The sequence below is a fragment of the Procambarus clarkii genome, chromosome 23, assembly GCF_040958095.1.
Source record: "Procambarus clarkii isolate CNS0578487 chromosome 23, FALCON_Pclarkii_2.0, whole genome shotgun sequence".
Classification (NCBI taxonomy): domain Eukaryota; kingdom Metazoa; phylum Arthropoda; class Malacostraca; order Decapoda; family Cambaridae; genus Procambarus; species Procambarus clarkii.
In genome coordinates this window covers 13,425,970-13,446,901 of record NC_091172.1, presented here as the reverse complement: position 1 = coordinate 13,446,901, position 20,932 = coordinate 13,425,970, and the positions used below count along the sequence as shown (strand labels likewise).

The window sequence follows — 20,932 nt, the reverse complement described above, 5'->3', positions numbered from 1 at the left end:
GAAGCTGCATACTCCAGGATTAGTCTGACATATGTGGAATACAAAGTTCTGAATGATTCCTTACACAAGTTTCTAAAGGTCGTTCTCATGTTGGCCAACCTGGCATATGCCGCCGATGTTATTCTCTTGATATGGACTTCAGGGGGGAGGAGAGGAGGTCTGTCGTGATATCAACCCCCCAATTCTTTCTCTCTCTCTCTGGCTCTTGAAGTATTTCATCTCCCAAATGATACGTTGTATCTGGCCTCCTGCTCCCTTCACCTATCTCCATTACGTTACATTTGCCTGGGTTAAACTGTAACAAGTATTTGTTCGACCATTCCTGCAGTTTGTCCAGGTCTTTTTGAAGCCTCAAACTGTCCTCCTCTGTTTCAATCCTTTAATAATTTTGGCATTTTCAGCAAACATTAAGAGGAATGAGTCCATTCCCTCTGGGAGATCAGTTACGTATATCAGAAACAGGATAGGTCCGAGTACAGAGCCCTGTGGGACTCCACTGGTAACTTCACTCCAATCTGAGGTCTCATCCCTCACTGTAACTCTCTGCTTCCTATTGCTTAGGTACTCCCTTATCCACTGGAGCACCTTACCAGTTACTCCTGCCTGTCTCTCCAGCTTATGCATCAGCCTTTCATGAGGTACTGTGTCAAAGGCTTCCCGACAGTCCAAAAAAATGCAGTACGTCCATCCTTCTCTTTCTTGCTTAATTTTTGTCTCCTGATCGTAGAATTCTATTAAGCCAGTAAGGCAAGATTTACCCTCCCTGAACCCATGTTGGCGATTTGTCACGAAGTCCCTTCTCTCCAGATGTGTTACCAGGTTTTTTCTCACGATCTTGTGAATGTGTGTCTTTCTGTTTCTTTGCTTTAGTTGTGCTTGAAACAAAGGCTGGAGGTGGCTTCCGCTACTACTGTCAATGCATTACACTTGTGGAGTACACTAATATCATATGAGTGTTTAGTGACTCTCTCTGAATCCCTTTTGTTTCCGGCTTCCACATTCTCGTTTCTCTTGATTGAAAAGACTGTCCTTAGCAACTGTGTAAATGTGGGAATCACAGACCTTTCAGTTTTTTCCTACTGTTGTTAGACTGAGTTGCCTAAAGCCTTCGTTGCTGTGTGTGTGTGTGCGTGCGCGCGTGTGTGTGCACGTTTGTGTGTGTGTGCGCGTGTGTGTGTGCACGTGTGTGTGTACGCATGCGTGCGGGGCCCCTCCACAACGAACCAGACAAGCCCACATATTCAGTAAGAATAGTAAGAATTAAATGGTTTCCCAACACCGAATAATTCACTTACCTCACAGGGCACGGTCCTCTGTGGCAGGACACGCTCCTCCCCGGCAGGACACGCACCTCCGCGGCAGGACACGCTCCTCCCCGGCAGGACACGCTCCTCCGCGGCAGGACACGCTCCTCCGCGGCAGGACACGCTCCTCCTCGGCAGGACACGCTCCTTCGCGACAGGACACGCTCCTCCCCGGCAAGACACGCTCCTCCGCGGCAGGACACGCTCCTCCGCGGCAGGACACGCTCCTCCGCGGCAGGACACGCTCCTCCGCGGCAGGACACGCTCCTCCGCGGCAGGACACGCTCCTCCGCGGCAGGACACGCTCCTCCCCGGCAGGACACGCTCCTCCGCGGCAGGACACGCTCCTCCGCGGCAGGACACGCTCCTCCGCGACAGGACACGCCCCTCCGCAGCAGGACACGCTCCTCCGCAGCAGGACACGCTCCTCCGCAGCAGGACACGCTCCTCCGCAGCAGGACACGCTCCTCCGCAGCAGGACACGCTCCTCCGCAGCAGGACACGCTCCTCCGCAGCAGGACACGCTCCTCCGCAGCAGGACACGGTCCTCCGCAGCAGGACACGGTCCGCCGTGCACTAAGGCAGGGTGGAGAGAAGAGGAGACACGGCTAATCTTCGCCGATAGAAACCCATAAAAATATGTCGTAAATGGAGACCAAGCTTCAAGAGGAAACTAGATTTATTCCTCCAAGGAGTGCCGGACCAACCGGGCTGTGGTGGGTATGTGGGCCTGCGGGCCGCTCCAAGCAACAGCCTGGTGGACCAAACTCTCACAAGTCAAGCCTGGCCTCGGGCCGGGCTTGGGGAGTAGAACTCCCAGAACCCCATCAACCAGGTATCAACCAGGTATCAACCAGGTATCAAGCTTCATCCTAGTCGACCTTGATTCTAGGATGAGAGGGGGGTCACACGTGGTGCTGGGATAAGACAGAGACCACACGTGGTGCTGGGATATAAGACAGAGGCCACACGTGGTGCTGGGATATAAGAGAGGGGCCACACATGGTGCTGGGATATAAGACAGAGGCCACACGTGGTGCTGGGATATAAGACAGAGGCCACACGTGGTGCTGGGATATAAGACAGGGGCCACACGTGGTGCTGGGATATAAGACAGAGGCCACACATGATGCTGGGATATAAGACAGAGGCCACACGTGGTGCTGGGATATAAGACAGAGGCCACACGTGGTGCTGGGATATAAGACAGAGGCCACACGTGGTGCTGGGATATAAGACAGAGGCCACACGTGGTGCTGGGATATAAGACAGGGGCCACACGTGGTGCTGGGATATAAGACAGGGGCCACACGTGGTGCTGGGATATAAGACAGGGGCCACACGTGGTGCTGGGATATAAGACAGGGGCCACACGTGGTGCTGGGATATAAGAGAGAGGCCACACGTGGTGCTGGGATATAAGACAGAGGCCACACGTGGTGCTGGGATATAAGACAGGGGCCACACGTGGTGCTGGGATATAAGACAGGGGCCACACGTGGTGCTGGGATATAAGACAGGGGCCACACGTGGTGCTTGGATATAAGAGAGAGGCCACACGTGGTGCTGGGATATAAGACAGAGGCCACACGTGGTGCTGGGATATAAGACAGGGGCCACACGTGGTGCTGGGATATAAGACAGGGGCCACACGTGGTGCTGGGATATAAGACAGGGGCCACACGTGGTGCTGGGATATAAGACAGAGGCCACACGTGGTGCTGGGATATAAGAGAGGGGTCACACGTGGTGCTGGGATATAAGACAATGGCCACACGTGGTGCTGGGATATGAGAGGCCACACGTGGTGCTGGGATATAAGACAGAGGCCACACGTGGTGCTGGGATATAAGACAGGGGCCACACGTGGTGCTGGGATATAAGACAGAGGCCACACGTGGTGCTGGGATATAAGAGAGGGGTCACACGTGGTGCTGGGATATAAGACAGAGGCCACACGTGGTGCTGGGATATAAGACAGGGGCCACACGTGGTGCTGGGATATAAGACAGAGGCCACACATGATGCTGGGATATAAGACAGAGGCCACACGTGGTGCTGGGATATAAGACAGAGGCCACACGTGGTGCTGGGATATAAGACAGAGGCCACACGTGGTGCTGGGATATAAGACAGAGGCCACACGTGGTGCTGGGATATAAGACAGGGGCCACACGTGGTGCTGGGATATAAGACAGGGGCCACACGTGGTGCTGGGATATAAGACAGGGGCCACACGTGGTGCTGGGATATAAGACAGGGGCCACACGTGGTGCTGGGATATAAGAGAGAGGCCACACGTGGTGCTGGGATATAAGACAGAGGCCACACGTGGTGCTGGGATATAAGACAGGGGCCACACGTGGTGCTGGGATATAAGACAGGGGCCACACGTGGTGCTGGGATATAAGACAGGGGCCACACGTGGTGCTTGGATATAAGAGAGAGGCCACACGTGGTGCTGGGATATAAGACAGAGGCCACACGTGGTGCTGGGATATAAGACAGAGGCCACACGTGGTGCTGGGATATAAGACAGGGGCCACACGTGGTGCTGGGATATAAGACAGGGGCCACACGTGGTGCTGGGATATAAGACAGAGGCCACACGTGGTGCTGGGATATAAGAGAGGGGTCACACGTGGTGCTGGGATATAAGACAATGGCCACACGTGGTGCTGGGATATGAGAGGCCACACGTGGTGCTGGGATATAAGACAGAGGCCACACGTGGTGCTGGGATATAAGACAGGGGCCACACGTGGTGCTGGGATATAAGACAGAGGCCACACGTGGTGCTGGGATATAAGAGAGGGGTCACACGTGGTGCTGGGATATAAGACAGAGGCCACACGTGGTGCTGGGATATAAGACAGGGGCCACACGTGGTGCTGGGATATAAGACAGAGGCCACACGTGGTGCTGGGATATAAGAGAGGGGTCACACGTGGTGCTGGGATATAAGACAATGGCCACACGTGGTGCTGGGATATGAGAGGCCACACGTGGTGCTGGGATATAAGACAGAGGCCACACGTGGTGCTGGGATATAAGACAGGGGCCACACGTGGTGCTGGGATATAAGACAGGGGCCACACGTGGTGCTGGGATATGAGAGGTCACACGTGGTGCTGGGATATAAGACAGAGGCCACACGTGGTGCTGGGATATAAGACAGAGGCCACACGTGGTGCTGGGATATAAGAGAGGGGCCACACGTGGTGCTGGGATATAAGACAAGGGCCACACGTGGTGCTGGGATATGAGAGGTCACACGTGGTGCTGGGATATAAGACAGAGGCCACACGTGGTGCTGGGATATAAGACAGAGGCCACACGTGGTGCTGGGATATAAGACAAGGGCCACACGTGGTGCTGGGATATGAGAGGTCACACGTGGTGCTGGGATATAAGACAGAGGCCACACGTGGTGCTGGGATATAAGAGAGGGGCCACACGTGGTGCTGGGATATAAGACAGGGGCCACACGTGGTGCTGGGATAATAACGACCACTCACCCATTTCGTCGATGAGCGGCGCCATTTTGAGCGTCGCCCCCACCAGGATGACGGACATGAGGAGGAGAATGAGGCCGGTGGCCATGATGGACCACCTCACCTTGCGGGGCATCTCCTCGTCCTCCTTCCGTCGCCTCACTCGCTCCTTGGCCTGCTTCAGGGCCTCGGTCTCGCTCCCCCGACGAGACCTCTTCCGCCTGGTCTTGGTCTGGGCCGCGGGTCCCAGCGCCCGGAGGCTCTTGTGGAGCTCCGTGATCTCCGCGGCCTCCAGGTCCACGGCGCTGAGATTTATGAGGGAGCATGAGGCTGTGGAGAGCAGCGGGGCTCTCGCCCTGGCAGGAATGGCACCGACGGTGTAGTCGTACCCGTTGACCAGGTCACGGAGGTCCTGCGGGTCGTAGGTGAGGGTGTGACCTGGGGCGGCATACTCGGTGAGGACGGTGTGGCCGCAGGCGGCGGCGGCGGCTTGTGGGTGGTGATGGGCGGCGTCAGTGGGGGTGTGGGCGGGGTAGTCCGTGATGGCGCCCGCCGCGCTGGGGTTCCGGCTGCTGTTGCACGACTGCGGTCTGGAAAAGTCGGTCGTGGAGATGTCGTCGTAGGTCTCGACGGTTGACTGTCGCAGGAGACAGAGGCTTTGGTTGTCGGAAGCGCTGCGGATAGATGACTGACGCGTCAGTCGTAGCGACGACGACGACTCGGTGGTCGGCTGGCGCTGTAGGTCACGGATGAGTCGTCTGGTAGAGTCGGCCGACTCCTCCGTGTCCTGGCGGCGCAGTTCCCGAGAGTACCGCTTGGAGTACCCGGAGTCGGAGGAGTCGGTGGTCCACTGCCGCCTCAGCTCCCTCGTCTTCGGCCGCTTGTCGGCGTCGCCGGACTCCGACGCCCGTTGTCTCCGGAGCTTGACTTGGCGGTGCGGCCGAGAGACGTCGCTGTTGCTGCTGAGGGATTCCTGGTGGCGGAGGTAGCGCCCCCCACGGGCGCTGTGGGGGCGCTCGAGGCCCACCAGGTCCGCCCCCCACAGCTGGGCCGTGTGGGCCATGTACCGGAAACAGTTGTCGGGGCCGAAGACATCGTCCGCCGAGGGAGAGCCGAGGAGCTCGTCGTCGGTGCTGGTGGCCTTGTCCTCGCACACTATCACCACCTGGCCGCCAGCTGCCTGCCCGCCGTCCTCGCTCATTGTTACCGGATCCACCTGGCGACCCATGCTGAAACATCCACACAAACACACTATTACTTCTGGCACCTTGCACTCTACCTCAGGGAATCACAGGAATGTCCGACTCATACTCTCACAAGTATCAATATAGCGTAGTTATACCTGTGTCCGGCGCCATACATCACCCAGCCTCCGGATATTTTTAGTTTAAATTTGTAATTTGAGTTCGACAATAAATATCGTTGTCATTTTAATTAAACCATTTGTCCATTCAAGAGTTTACAAACGCAGAATGCTGCCATGCAGCCATTGTCGCGTCCAGCAGCGCGTGTGCGCAGCGTCCTTCTAGCAGACATGCGTTACTCTTAGTTACTCGTTACTCTTACATCATCACACGCCATCTTGGATCAGCGAAATTAACAAAAATGCAGAAAAAAATAATTTCCCGAGAACGTCTGAACGTTCAACAACTTAAATGTAAACTTATCATGAAAATTTATACAAATATATTTAATTTTGATGTGAAAAATATCAGAGTTAAAACGAAACTGATCGGAAAACAATGGTCGAAAAAAAATATTTTTTTTTTAACTGCAGGGGCCGCGAGGGACGTCGGTGTTTAGACAGCGTTTGTAAACACGCCATTAATTACTGCGCCACAGTAAACACATGATCGCATAGCTTCACCCTGTGCTGTACTCCGAGGGAGGCAGGGGAATGACAGGTGTGTGTGTGTGTGTGTGTGTGTAATTACCTAAGTGTAGTTACAGGATGAGAGCTACGCTCGTGGTGTCCCGTCTTCCCAGCACTCTTTGTCATATAACGCTTTGAAACTACTGACGGTCTTGGCTTCCATCACCTTATCACCTAACTTGTTCCAACCGTCTACCACTCTGTTTATAAAAGTGCATTTTCATATATTTCTCCGGCAGCTTTGTTTCGTTAGTTTAAATCTATGACCTCTTGTTCTTGAAGTTCCGGGTCTCAGGAATTCTTCCCTATCAATTTTATCGATTCCTGTTACTATTTTGTATGTAGTGATTCATATCGCCTCGTTTTCTTCTGTCTTCTTGTTTTTGCATATTTAATGCCTCTAACCTCTCCTCGTAGCTCTTGCCCTTCAGTTTTGAGAGCCATTTAGTGGCATGTCGTTGCACGTTTTCCAGTTTGTTGCTTCTTAAGATATGGGCACCACAAAACCGCTGCATATTCCAGCTTTGGCCTAACAAAAGTCGTGAACAATTTCTTTAGTATTTTTCCATCCATGTATTTAAAAGCAATTCTGAAGTTAGAAAGTGTAGCATAGGCTCCTCGCACAATGTTCTTAATGTGGTCTTCAGGTGACAGTATCTAGAAACAGTGACAGTTTTCCATCTAGAATCACCCCTAGATCTCTTTCTTGATCAGAATTCTTTAAAGATTTCTCACATAATTTATAGGTTGTGTGGGGTCTATGTTCTCCAATTTCCCATTCCATGATAGGTAATCATGTTTCAGGTAATTTATTCACATTAAATTCCATTTGCCAAGTGGTGCTCCATATACTTATTTTGTCCATGTCTTCTTGAAGGGCATGGCAATCATCTATGTTTCTTATCTTCCCTATTATCTTAGCATTATAACCAAACATGTTCATAATTCTGTTTTCCATCTGGTAGATTGTTTATGTAGACAATGGACATTACCGGTGCAAGAACTGAACCCTGTGGTACTCCACTTTTGACATTTCTCCAGTTCGATACATTGCCTCTGATTACTACCCTCATTTTTCTATCAGAAAATTTTTCATCTATGTTAGCAGCTTACCTGTCATACCTCCTATATGTTCCAGTTTCCAGAACAACCTCTTACGTGGAACTCTATCAAAAGCCTTTTTCAGATCCAGATACATGTAGTCAACCCAACCATCTCTTTCTTGTAAAATTTCTGTGGCTTGATCATAGAAACTAAGTTCGTTACACAGGATCTTCTAGATCGAAAACCATACTGTCTTCCTGATATTATATCGTTTCTCTCCAGGTGTTCTACCCATTTACTTTTAATTATTTTTTCCAATATTTTTACTATTACACTTGTCAATGATACAGGTCTAGTGTGTGTGTGTGTGTGTGTGTGTGTGTGTGTGTGTGTGTGTGTGTGTGTGTGTGTGTGTGTGTGTGTCTTGGGAATGAATGTGTCTTGTATTTGTGTGTGTGTGTGTGGGGGAAGGGCGTGAATGTGTCTCATGAATATACGGGGGGGGGGGGAGCATCAATGTGTTTCTGTAACATTGTTTTGAGTGTATGTATAATATATATAACCTAACAGTTTTTCCCCACCACCTCTCAACCCCTCACCCGTCTGTCCCTCACCCCTCTGTCCCTCACTAGCACCTCTCACAAGATCCACCCGACTCCTATTACTCTTGCATTACTCCTCATAAATCTTTTACGTGGCCATGAGAACGGGGCGGAGTATCAGAGCTGCATGACATAATCACTCCGCCCGCTGCTTCCGCCCTCCGCCCGGACGCGTGGGGAAAGCCAGCACAAAACTTTTAGTGTTAGGAAGAGGAAGGGGGCGAGGGAGGGGGGGGGGGGAAGGAAGGAAGAGAGAGGGGGGTAGTTAGGATAGAGAGAAATAGGGTGGCTGGAGGGGTGAAAAGGGAAAGGGGGATGGAATGGGAGAGAGGAGGGGAAGAGGGCATGGCGCAGGAAATGTTTGCGGAAGCTGAGCGTAGAGTAGTTGGCGTGGTTGGTTTTATGTTCGACACTCGTATTGTTGTTTTGTGGTTTCCCCTTCCCCCTTCCCCCTTCCCCCCTTCCCCCTTCCCCCCTCATGCGTTGGTTTTGTGGAGTCTATACTTATGTGACCATGTTTAAAATAGTCCCCAGATCCGTCGTCTGAGGCGTGGCGAACAGACCATGATACTCGCCTAACTAACGCCTTGAGAACTTGAGCCTGATGTTCTACAAGCTGTACTGTGTGGTGAACCAATTTACAAACAGTTACAGGTATTAGTTTAATTACAGTACTGTAATTATCGTGTCAGTTCCTCGTCATGGGTTACGCAAGTATGAGACATGCAGGAGGTGCAATCATGCAGGTGGTGCAATCTTAGAGTGTGTGCGCGCGATCTCTGCACTAACTGAACTTGGGGTACCTTGTTATGAGTTGCACTCATTCCTAATTTAATCAAAATTATATTTTTGAACATGAGAGATAAAAGTGGCTTCTAAATTCCTGGATTTTCCATATTCGTTTGCACATTAACGTAGGAAAGGGGGAAACGTTTGTTGAGAAATTTACTGTTGGTCAGATGTACTTCAGCAGGTGATGTAGACTCCCGGAGTTACTTCTAGCCGAGTCTAAGGCTACGAGTAATACCGACTAGAAGTGAGGTGACCTTACTGGATGACCCATATATATATATATGTGTGTGTGGTTCTTCCTTCATGTGGTAGTATGATGATAGTTGGATGTCACTGACGTAGATGTAGATGTCACTGATTAAGGTCAGTGAAATATTGTTGAAGTACTCACTATATTACTGGGCCTCATGGCTGTTCAGTGGCAATCGAAAGGTGTAATCAAGTCCCTCTTTAAGATCATATGGTTTTTGTTAACTCTTTAGTTCTATCAAGCAGTCAGATACCAACATGGAGTATGGGATCCATGGAAGACAAAAATTGATTTTATCAACAAAATCAACAAAAATATATTTTTATCTGTATTTTGCTTCGGGCCCATGCATGTCAGTCCGACTTGTTGGAGTTGCATGCAGTCATGGATACGTGGACCTGAAGCAATTAGAGAGGTGGTCTGAAAATGGTTATTTGATTTCAGTCCAAGCGAGTGCAGGAGCTGAAGAGCGTGAATAGTGGGTAGGAAAGTCGCACCGGATTGTCAGTCTGAGGAAGACAAGCGAGTGAGGACGGACAAAATAATGGGACCTGATAAAGCGAACAGTATTGCTTTAGCAGTATAAAGCGAACAGTATTGCTTTAGCAGTATAAGGCGAACTTGACACCGAACTTGGTATCAGGTAATCCACCAGCCCGTCCTCTCCAATGGTCACGGTACAAAAATGATATCCTAAATTGACTGAACCGATCCTAACTTTTAACCTAATTTAACCTAACCGACGACCCTCGCATACAATATGTGGTTATTTGCGTGTCGCTGTGATTTCTAGTACGTCATATTTTGTCTCTTAAGAGATTTTTGTCCAACTGCTGTGTTATTATTCGAGAGGAGAGGTTGTTAAGAGCCGTGCGAGGGGGACTCTTCTGCGCCACGGTAATGACAGCGGGAAATACGTAACAATGGAACATAAGTGAGGTTTAATCTCTACATTGTTTGAGGAAGGGGGGTGATGACCACACTGACGCGAGTACACGCACTCGAGCACGCGGACAGCATCTCTGTACCTGAAGCCAACACGGGTATATTAGTAAACCTCGTGTAAACCACTGTACAGAAATTGATTAAACACATGAAAAAAGCTGTGTAGGTATATCCCTAACACACAGGTGAGTACATGCGCGCTTCCATTGGAAAGTTTCTTCCATTTCCATAGCGAGCGTCCAAGCCGCGTCCCTCCAGACCTGCCTCTGGAATACACATGAAGACGGCTGGAATGTTTGGTTATAGAGGCTGGAGGCGACTCTTAATGGCCGGGACGCTGCCTAAGTGCTGTAACGTATCCTTAGATGCTCTGAACTGAGTATAGTTGGAACGCGAGAGTGGTTGTCTGGAATGGGCATGTCAGGGGTGAGAAATGGCTGGAATAATGACTGGAATGGTTGGAACTGTGACTGGAATGGTTGGAACTGTGACTGGAATGGTTGGAACTGTGACTGGAATGGTTGGAACTGTGACTGGAATGGTTGGGACTGTGACTGGAATGGTTGGGACTGTGACTGGAATGGTTGGAACTGTGACTGGAATGGTTGGAACTGTGACTGGAATGGTTGGAACTGTGACTGGAATGGTTGGAACTGTGACTGGAATGGTTGGAACTGTGACTGGAATGGTTGGAACTGTGACTGGAATGGTTGGAACTGTGACTGGAATGGTTGGAACTGTGACTGCAATGGTTGGAACTGTGACTGGAATGGTTGGAACTGTGACTGGAATGGTTGAAACTGTGACTGGAATGGTTGGAACTGTGACTGGAATGGTTGAAACTGTGACTGGAATGGTGGGAACTGTGACTGGAATGGTTGGAACTGTGACAGGAATGGTTGAAATGCTGTTTGGAGTGGTTGAATCTTAATGTGGGATGGGTAATACCGCAGCTGGAATAGTGAAAGGGTGCTGACATAGTTTTAACTGACAAAATATATAATTGGGTGTGAAAGGGATGGATAGGGACTGGAATAGGTGAAACAGAAACTGGAATGGAGAATGAAATCAAATGAAACAAACCGGCTTCAAAGGATATTTATTAGTGGGGGTTCGCTTGGAAGAGAAAGTGTATTGGCAGTGAAGAGTATCTGAAATGGGAATTGAAATGGGAATGGGAGCTCGTAGGAGAGTTGAAATTGGAATGGCCCAAGAACACACAGTGCCGAGGGACTGGAGGGGAGAATTCTGGTGTTGTTGTTAATGGCAGGTGTTGTTCTTCAGGGGCTGTTCGTCAGGGGCTGTTCGTCAGTTAAGTTGGCAAGCTGTGATGCCGTCTGGCTGTAATGGTCTCTATTACCACCTTCAGCTCCCTCTTACCCCTCCAACTGTCTCCTCCCTCATTACCTCCACAAGCCTCCACCCCCAACTCCTCCTCACCTTTAAAACCCTAGAGTTCACTTCATTGTCCCTTCACTACTTTCTGTACTATTTCACCTTCACAAACCCTAAATCTGACTTCTTTGCCCATTCACTCTTTTCTTTTCCAAACACTGGCCTTCATTACTCTATCCCCATTTCCTGTCCCGACAGGAAATGGGGAAATGGAAATGGAAATCTCTCTCTCACACACACTATCCGCACCATATACTACCATTTATTCCACATCCTGAACCTTTCAGAGAGACTTTTATTGTCCTCTCGGCCAGCCTACTGCCTGTTACACGGCCTCCACCCTGTGTTAAACCTTCCCTCCACCCTGTGTTAAACCTTCCCTCCACCCTGTGTTAAACCTTCCCTCCACCCTGTGTTAAACCTTCCCTCCACCCTGTGTTAAACCTTCCCTCCACCCTGTGTTAAACCTTCCCTCCACCCTGTGTTAAACCTTCCCTCCACCCTGTGTTAAACCTTCCCTCCACCCTGATGCCCTGTCGCTCTCCCTCTCCCTCCCTGGACACTCCTCCCCCGGCCTCCCACCCAGCAGAGCGTGTGATGAAGCAGCAGCAGAGGAACGAGAGAAACGGTGTAAAATCCACGGTAGACAAGAGAGCAAACACGGGAGCAGGCAATGTGGCAGATAGTTATGCATGGGTAAGGTAGCAGGTAGGTAGGCAGTCATTAGGCAAGCCGACAGGTAAGCTTGAGAATGAACGCAGAAAGGTAAGACAGGTTGAAGGGCCAATTAAGCTCTTGGTGATAGCAGCAACCTGTTGGACCAAGTTCTCACAAGTCAAGCCGGGCTTGGCAAGTAGAAGAACTCCCAGAACCTTATCCAGGTAAGAGTTAAGACTCTTACCTATACTGACCTACTCAGTTAAGATGTCAGTAGGCAGGAAGGCAGGAAGGCCAGTGTTAAGAAAGACAAGAGTTAAACTCGAACACCAAAAGCAACACCATTCTTTATGTTTAACAACGACACACTCACTACCCAAGACAACAAGAGGTTATCTTGAGATCTTGAGGTTATCTTGAGATGATTTCGGGGCTTTAGTGTCCCCGCGGCCCGGTCCTCGACCAGGCCTCCACCCCCAGGAAGCAGCCCGTGACAGCTGACTAACACCCAGGTACCTATTTTACTGCTAGGCAACAGGGGCATAGGGTGAAAGAAACCCTGCCCATTGTTTCTCGCCGGCGCCTGGGATCGAACCCAGGACCACAGGATCACAAGTCCAGCGTGCTGTCCGCTCGGCCGACCGACTCCCTAGAGAAGACCAAGTACAAACTCTACAGCAATTAAATACTACAACGCCATCGAACACAAAGGATATTCATGTTTACAATCTCACTTTCTTAATACTTACTCCGAAGACGTAAATAGTGACGTATATATATATTCCTTCACCTTCTTATCTCTTTATAAACAGCACAGTTATATAAAACAACTGTTACAGCCCCGCTCCTGTGCCAGGTATGTGCACTACGGGCTCACCATAGCCCGTGCTACTGGAAAATTACAGTACATTGCAGCTAAATCTAAAACAACAACATATAAGGCCAGTTATAATGTGTTACTTTGAAGAACTTTCATCCTTAAGAGACGCTTCGTCTCTACATGAACTTGCCATTCTCAAGGCATCCAAAATGAAAGACATAAATCAGGACACTGGGAAGACAACACCAGACCTCACAACACCCACAACAGAGAGAAACGAGTATTACTCCCACTGTCTATCAAGAGGAAAACATTCCCCCGTCTATCGTAAACTCCAAGAAACAAGAGGAAATAAAGAGAGACAACGCAGCCACCAAAGCAAGCTCGGCCTTCCTCTCTAGCACCGCTGTTCACAAATGCATAAACCCCCCCCCCCCAAGAGAGCTCCAGTGCAGAACACCAGACACAATAGCATGGCAAGTAAACGAGTATTTCAGTTCATTAACTATGCCGAAAAATGCAGATCACACGGTACAGAAGCGTCAAGTTATAACTCGAGGCAACGGACGTCAGCACATCTGGGGAATGTTGACAAAACCGGATAATACTGAAGCCTCAGCATCCACAACAGTTAATTTACTTGTTAACTTATAGATTTTACATGAGTTGGTGCCTATGTTATTATTTAATAATCAACCCCCAGCTCAGTCTTTAAATGCTCGTTGAGAAACAAGAATAGTCTTACGTCTGGCAGGGAAGATACAAACAAAGACACATCGAGTTGCGATTTACTACTCTAACGTAGCTTATTTAGTTAAATTTTGACCTCTGGTTTCCACTGAAGAACCCAGGGTCGTAACAGCTATTTATTGTTATTCACATTAATTATACACAACACATATATATTATATACATTATACATTAAACATTATATGCATTAATTATATTACCATTTATAGTTTATAGTTAATTTACTTCAAATACTTTATATATCTACGGCGTATAATTTATCCATAACCACGTAAATCAAATATCCAAGATGCCAATGAACAAAAAGTTTCAAGAAAGGGAATCGTTACAATTCTGGCCGGATTGAACAGGTGAACAGCGGTGTTAACCAAATGCATTTAAGACCTGAATTAAACAACACTCAGCTTATAATATGAACTGTGGAATATATTTGAAATATTCTGGTAAACCAAAGTTTACTTCTGCCACGGGAGTGATGAGACACGACGTCACTTACTCTCCGTGAACAAAACTAACTTTTAGTGATGCAGCAAACACGCTCTGAGCGGCACAGCAAACACGCTCTGAGCGGCACAGCAAACACGCTCTGAGCGGCACAGCAAACACACTCTGAGTGACACAACAGCTAAGATAGACAGCCGGGACCAAGGCATCATCCCCCCAAACAATAGAAGACATGAGGTTTCTCGATGGAGTGGTAACTTGAGTCAATATTACATCACGGAATTGTTTGGCATATCTACCTGGCACAGAGCTCTGTTTAACCCTCACCAAGCGTAACGCACCTGCCCCGCCACACTCAGATAACTGTGAAGGCCCGGCGGGTGACAGGCAAGAGTGAAGGGTGACAGGCAAGAGTGAAGGATGACAGGGAAGAGTGAAGGGTGACAGGCAAGAGTGAAGGGTGACAGGCAAGAGTGAAGGATGACAGGGAAGAGTGAAGGATGACAGGGAAGAGTGAAGGCTGACAGGCAAGAGTGAAGGCTGACAGGCAAGAGTGAAGGCTGACAGGCAAGAGTGAAGGCTCGCAGACTAACAGGCAGCATTTGACAAATAACTTTCGTGCATAAATATCGTACTTGAAGACAAAGTTTACTGGGGAGACTGCAGGAGGAGGAGGAGGAGGACACAGGCACCACTAAGACAAACCAATATCTGATGGTTAGTAGTGGATGAAAGGTAAACTTTTATGGCAGGTTAGTTATACGTGGCAGCTGAGAACGTTGACGATGTGTGTATATATAATTTACAGTGTTGAGGTAATCACTTTAACTGTCAAGGGGATCTATGAATCATGGAGCATTCCGTGTACTCTTTAAGTATTGTTGCAACAGCAAGAGAACCTTTGAACTGAAGTCAACCACAGATGAGCCGAGTGTAGCTCAACCAACCACAGATGAGCCGAGTGTAGCTCAACCAACCACAGATGAGCCGAGTGTAGCTCAACCAACCACAGATGAGCCGAGTGTAGCTCAACCAACCACAGATGAGCCGAGTGTAGCTCAACCAACCACAGATGAGCCGAGTGTAGCTCAACCAACCACAGATGAGCCGAGTGTAGCTCAACCAGCCACAGATGAGCCGAGTGTAGCTCAATCAACCACAGATGAGCTGAGTGTAGCTTAACCAACCACAGATGAGCCGAGTGTAGCTCAACCAGCCACAGATGAGCCGAGTGTAGCTCAATCAACCACAGATGAGCTGAGTGTAGCTCAACCAACCACAGATGAGCCGAGTGTAGCTCAACCAATCACAGATGAGCCGAGTGTAGCTCAACCAACCACAGATGAGCCGAGTGTAGCTCAACCAACCACAGATGAGCCGAGTGTAGCTCAACCAATCACAGATGAGCCGAGTGTAGCTCAACCAACCACAGATGAGCTGAGTGTAGCTCAACCAACCACAGATGAGCCGAGTGTAGCTCAATCAACCACAGATGAGCTGAGTGTAGCTCAACCAACCACAGATGAGCCGAGTGTAGCTCAACCAACCACAGATGAGCTGAGTGTAGCTTAACCAATCACAGATGAGCTGAGTGTAGCTTAACCAACCACAGATGAGCTGAATGTAGCTCAACCAACCACAGATGAGCCGAGTGTAGCTCAACCAACCACAGATGAGCTGAGTGTAGCTTAACCAATCACAGATGAGCCTAGTGTAGCTTAACCAACCACAGATGAGCTGAATGTAGCTCAACCAACCACAGATGAGCCTAGTGTAGCTCAACCAACCACAGATGAGCTGAATGTAACTCAACCAATCGCAGATGAGCTGAATGTAACTCAACCAATCACAGAGGGCCTTGCATACTGCCACGAAATAGGATAACATAAAATTGACAATCTGTCGGAGCAGAGTATGTAAGGGGTCAAGGCTGGAGCTGAGAAAGGAGATATCCAATTACCTGAGCTTAACCCTGCAAACACACAACGTAACTGGCCCTCTATTTTCCGCTTGTTACAACTTGTAATAAAGTTGTTACATCTTGTTACGCCGTTTTTATGACGTATTAGAATGTTGCTACAACTTGTTAGGTGTTAAAATTTGTCCAAACGTTGTAGCGACGTCGTAGTTTCGTCGTGTGTGTGACGGGTTAACGAACGGAATGAAAGAACGTGATGGTCGTGAACAACTGGGGGAACCCTGGGGGAGTTGATGAACAATGAACAATGTCATCACAGGGTGTTGTCAAGTAGTTAGATATATAGGAGGATACCCAGCGTTGCTCGGGTCTATCTGTTCTCTATTTATCTATTCTTCTAAATATTCATCTGTATATATATATATATATATATATATATATATATATATATATATATATATATATATATATATATATATATATATATATATATATATATATATATAATATAATATAATATAATATAAAATGCATGTATGTATCCAGCTATCTATCAGTCTTTGTATTCATCAATCTATCCATCTACCTATCCATCCATCTTTCCATCTATTTATCCATTTATCCCCTGATCTGTCCTTCTATCTATATGAGTCCATCCTTCCCGCCATCCTATCCCCACCAGCATGTTCTCACGTCTCTTCCAAGTCCTATATAGTCGTACTGGCTTAGTGCTCTCTCCTGATAATTACCTTACCTTCCTAATACGTTGCGCCTCTCCTCGTATTCCCCCTTCTTACTCCTCCTCTCACATTCTCTCCCTTCCACCTCCCTCCCTCTCCCCTACTTTCCCTTCTCTCAGAAAAAAATATATAGTCTCACTGAAACATCTGTATGGATCCAAGAAATTATATTCTTACGAGTCAGAACTTCAAACTCCACGTTAATCACACCCCAAGTTTCACATTAAACTTGTTCTTGACTCCGTGAAAATGGTGCGGGTGTCTTTATTATTATTTATATTTCTCAGAGCATTTAACTTGGTCACACGTTGAAAATGTTTGGAGAAAGAAGTGCCAAAAGTTGGGCATGACAATGGAGGGTTCTCCCATTACTGCTGTTCCTGCACTTGTTTACACGGAGTCTCTGGAAGCTGGGCCATTCTCCAACACTGAATACTTTAATAATCCGAGATGAACGGACTATGAAAAAAATGGACCGTTGGTGTGTGCTACGAAGGAGTACTTTCTAGGGCCACTCTTATAGTGGAGGGAGGGGAGAAAATTAGATTTTTTAGTCAATAAGGGAGAAACAAAGATACAGAAAGAAAAAAATGAGTGAAATGGGGAAAGGGACAGACACTCTCCCTCATTACCCACCCCTAAACCTCATGTAACTCTCATCACCTCAACTCTCATTACTCCCCCTGCACCTCCTCACTCTCCCAACACTACCTTCCCTCATTCGTTTCTGACCTTTCTAATTACCTCGCCTCCAAATAAAATAATATCGACAAAGTGTTTAGGAGAGAGCAGGCGTGGTAATTAGGTGTCCGAGACAGCCTTTGACCGTACCAGACTGTCTAGTGAAGTCTCTCAGACATACCATGCAGTGTGGGCTGACAGACCCAGGACGTGGGCTGACAGACCCAGGACGTGGGCTGACAGACCCAGGACGTGGGCTGACAGACCCAGGACGTGGGCTGACAGACCCAGGACGTGGGCTGACAGACCCAGGACGTGGGCTGACAGACCCAGGACGTGGGCTGACAGACCCAGGACGTGGGCTGACAGACCCAGGACGTGGGCTGACAGACCCAGGACGTGGGCTGACAGACCCAGGACGTGGGCTGACAGACCCAGGACGTGGGCTGACAGACCCAGGACGTGGGCTGACAGACCCAGGACGTGGGCTGACAGACCCAGGACGTGGGCTGACAGACCCAGGACGTGGGCTGACAGACCCAGGACGCGGGCTGACAGACCCAGGACGCGGGCTGACAGACCCAGGACGTGGGCTGACAGACCCAGGACGTGGGCTGACAGACCCAGGACGTGGGCTGACAGACCCAGGACGTGGGCTGACAGACCCAGGACGTGGGCTGACAGACCCAGGACGCGGGCTGACAGACCCAGGACGTGGGCTGACAGACCCAGGACGTGGGCTGACAGACCCAGGACGTGGGCTGACAGACCCAGGACGTGGGCTGACAGACCCAGGACGTGGGCTGACAGACCCAGGATGTGGGCTGACAGACCCAGGACGTGGGCTGACAGACCCAGGACGTGGGCTGACAGACCCAGGACGTGGGCTGACAGACCCAGGACGTGGGCTGACAGACATAAACAACAACTACTTCAAAAAGCAAGACACGCCTGGTGGTGTCCATGTAACTGAGAGTGTGGCAGCGTCCTCAGGAAGTTCAGAAGACTTCACCAGCTCACGAGACGCCCAGCCGTCCACCTCAAGTGTGTGACGGTGGGCCTAACTACACCACCACTGATACATAGCGTCTTAAGGCGAGCAGTTTACTCAAGCCTCGTAGGGTCATGGAGGCCACATGCTCAGGGGATACGCAGTGGCGGGGTTTATATATTTTCACATTTGCGTTTTCCTTTGACAGTAAAAGTACACACACACACACACACACACACACACACACACACACACACACACACACACACACACACTGGAAGACGGTTGAGAGGCGGGACCAAAGAGCCAGAACTCAACCCCCGCAAACACAACTAGGTGAGTACAACTAGGTGAGTACACACACACACACACACACACACACACACACACACACACACACACACACACACACACACACACGCACACACACGCACACGCACGCACACACACACACACACACACACACACACACACACACACACACACACACACACACACACACACACACACAACCTACAACCACAAAATCACAACCTACAAAATCCTCAGGGGAATCGTCCGGGTAAACAAGGATGAACTATTCAACACTGGTGGGACGCGAACAAGGGGACACAGGTGGAAGCTGAGTACCCACATGAGCCACAGAGACATTAGAAAGAACTTTTTCAGTGTCAGAGTAGTTAGTAAATGGAATGCACTAGGAAGTGATGTGGTGGAGGCTGACTCCATACACAGTTTCAAATGTAGATATGATAGAGCCCAGTAGGCTCAGAAATCTGTACACCAGTTGATTGACGGTTGAGAGGCGCGACCAAAGAGACAAAACTCAACCCCCGCAAGCACAATTAGGTGAGTACAACTAGGTGAGTACACACATTCATAGTGACTATGTATGGTTTATTTATTGATATCGCCGGGGTGCTATGGATCAGGAGAACAAGGCTCACTGGTGCAGCTGATCACAGAGGAGCCAGGTGGTGGAGGCACTCTGGTGCAACTATCACAGAGGAGCCAGGTGGTGGAGGCTGACTGGTGCAGCTGATCACAGAGGAGCCAGGTGGTGGAGGCTCACTGGTCCAGCTGATCACAGAGGAGCCAGGTGGTGGAGGCTGACTGGTGCAGCTGATCACAGAGGAGCCAGGTGGTGGAGGATCACTGGTCCAGCTGATCACAGAGGAGCCAGGTGGTGGAGGATCACTGGTGCAGCTGATCACAGAGGAGCCAGGTGGTGGAGGATCACTGGTGCAGCTGATCACAGAGGAGCCAGGTGGTGGAGGATCACTGGTGCAGCTGATCACAGAGGAGCCAGGTGGTGGAGGATCACTGGTGCAGCTGGTCACAAGGCATGAGGGAGGGCGGGCAAGTAGCCTCCTACTCGAGGGTCTCTGGTGCAAAGTTCGGTCGAATGTAAAATAAAACCATTAAGACGAGCAGCGGGAAGTGAGGTCAGCGAGCTCAAGATAAAAAAACGCGGTTTCCATATTTTTTTAAGTCTCTGTCAAGCAATTTATTTCTGTTTCTCCCCGTCTCACCTCGTCTCTCTTTCTGTCTCTCCTCCTCCTCCTGCACCGCTCCTTATCTCCCCTGCCCCCGTGCCGGCCAGCACAGAGGACGCAACACCAGGCTGGACTCCAGCTGTGTCACAGGCAGTTCAGTGACTTTGGAGAAGGTGAGGTGGCTTCCGGCCCTCTGCCCCTCCCAGCGTGTGGAGACAGTGACCCGCCCCAACAACACCTACACACATAAGAGAAGCAGAAAAAGGGGAAAAAACTGTGCACGACAAATGTAAGGGATATGCAGGAGAGCTTTGGTAGCTCTCTTTGGAAATCCTTGAAGGTGAGAAAGAGCGAGAGAGAGAGAGAGAACGAGAGAGAGGGAGAGAGAGGGAGAGAGGGAGAGAGAGAGATAGGAGGCATCACAGACGAAGAGCCTGACTTGTGGCTGGGGAGTGTTTGATGACGTCAGAATGAGATGCACAATTTCTCAATATACTCCTAACCCCCCCAGACCATCACCCCCCCCCCCACTCTCTCTTGACATAGGTTCATTAGAAATGACACAGATGTTTCTAGTGAAACAACTGCCTTACAGCCATCACCTCTGCATCACCTCGCCTGAAGCCCCACGCTTGAAGCTGATGTATTCAATTAATGAACTTGTTTGTAGTTTCCGTTCAATTTATTTTATTGTTAAGTTTACAATCATTTTAAGTACAAGAGGAAGCTGGAGCCA

General features: G+C 49.3%; 1 protein-coding gene across 1 annotated transcript in view; it reads right to left on the bottom strand.

Annotated features, from left to right (window-relative positions):
* LOC123764074 (uncharacterized) overlaps positions 1-20,932 on the bottom strand; it is a 165,105-nt gene that overhangs the window by 28,693 nt on the left and 115,480 nt on the right. The window contains exon 2 of the mRNA XM_045751577.2: positions 4,823-6,027. Coding sequence (XP_045607533.2) covers positions 4,823-6,026 — 1,204 coding nt within the window. The 5' untranslated portion in view covers position 6,027. The remainder of the gene's footprint in view (positions 1-4,822; positions 6,028-20,932) is intronic.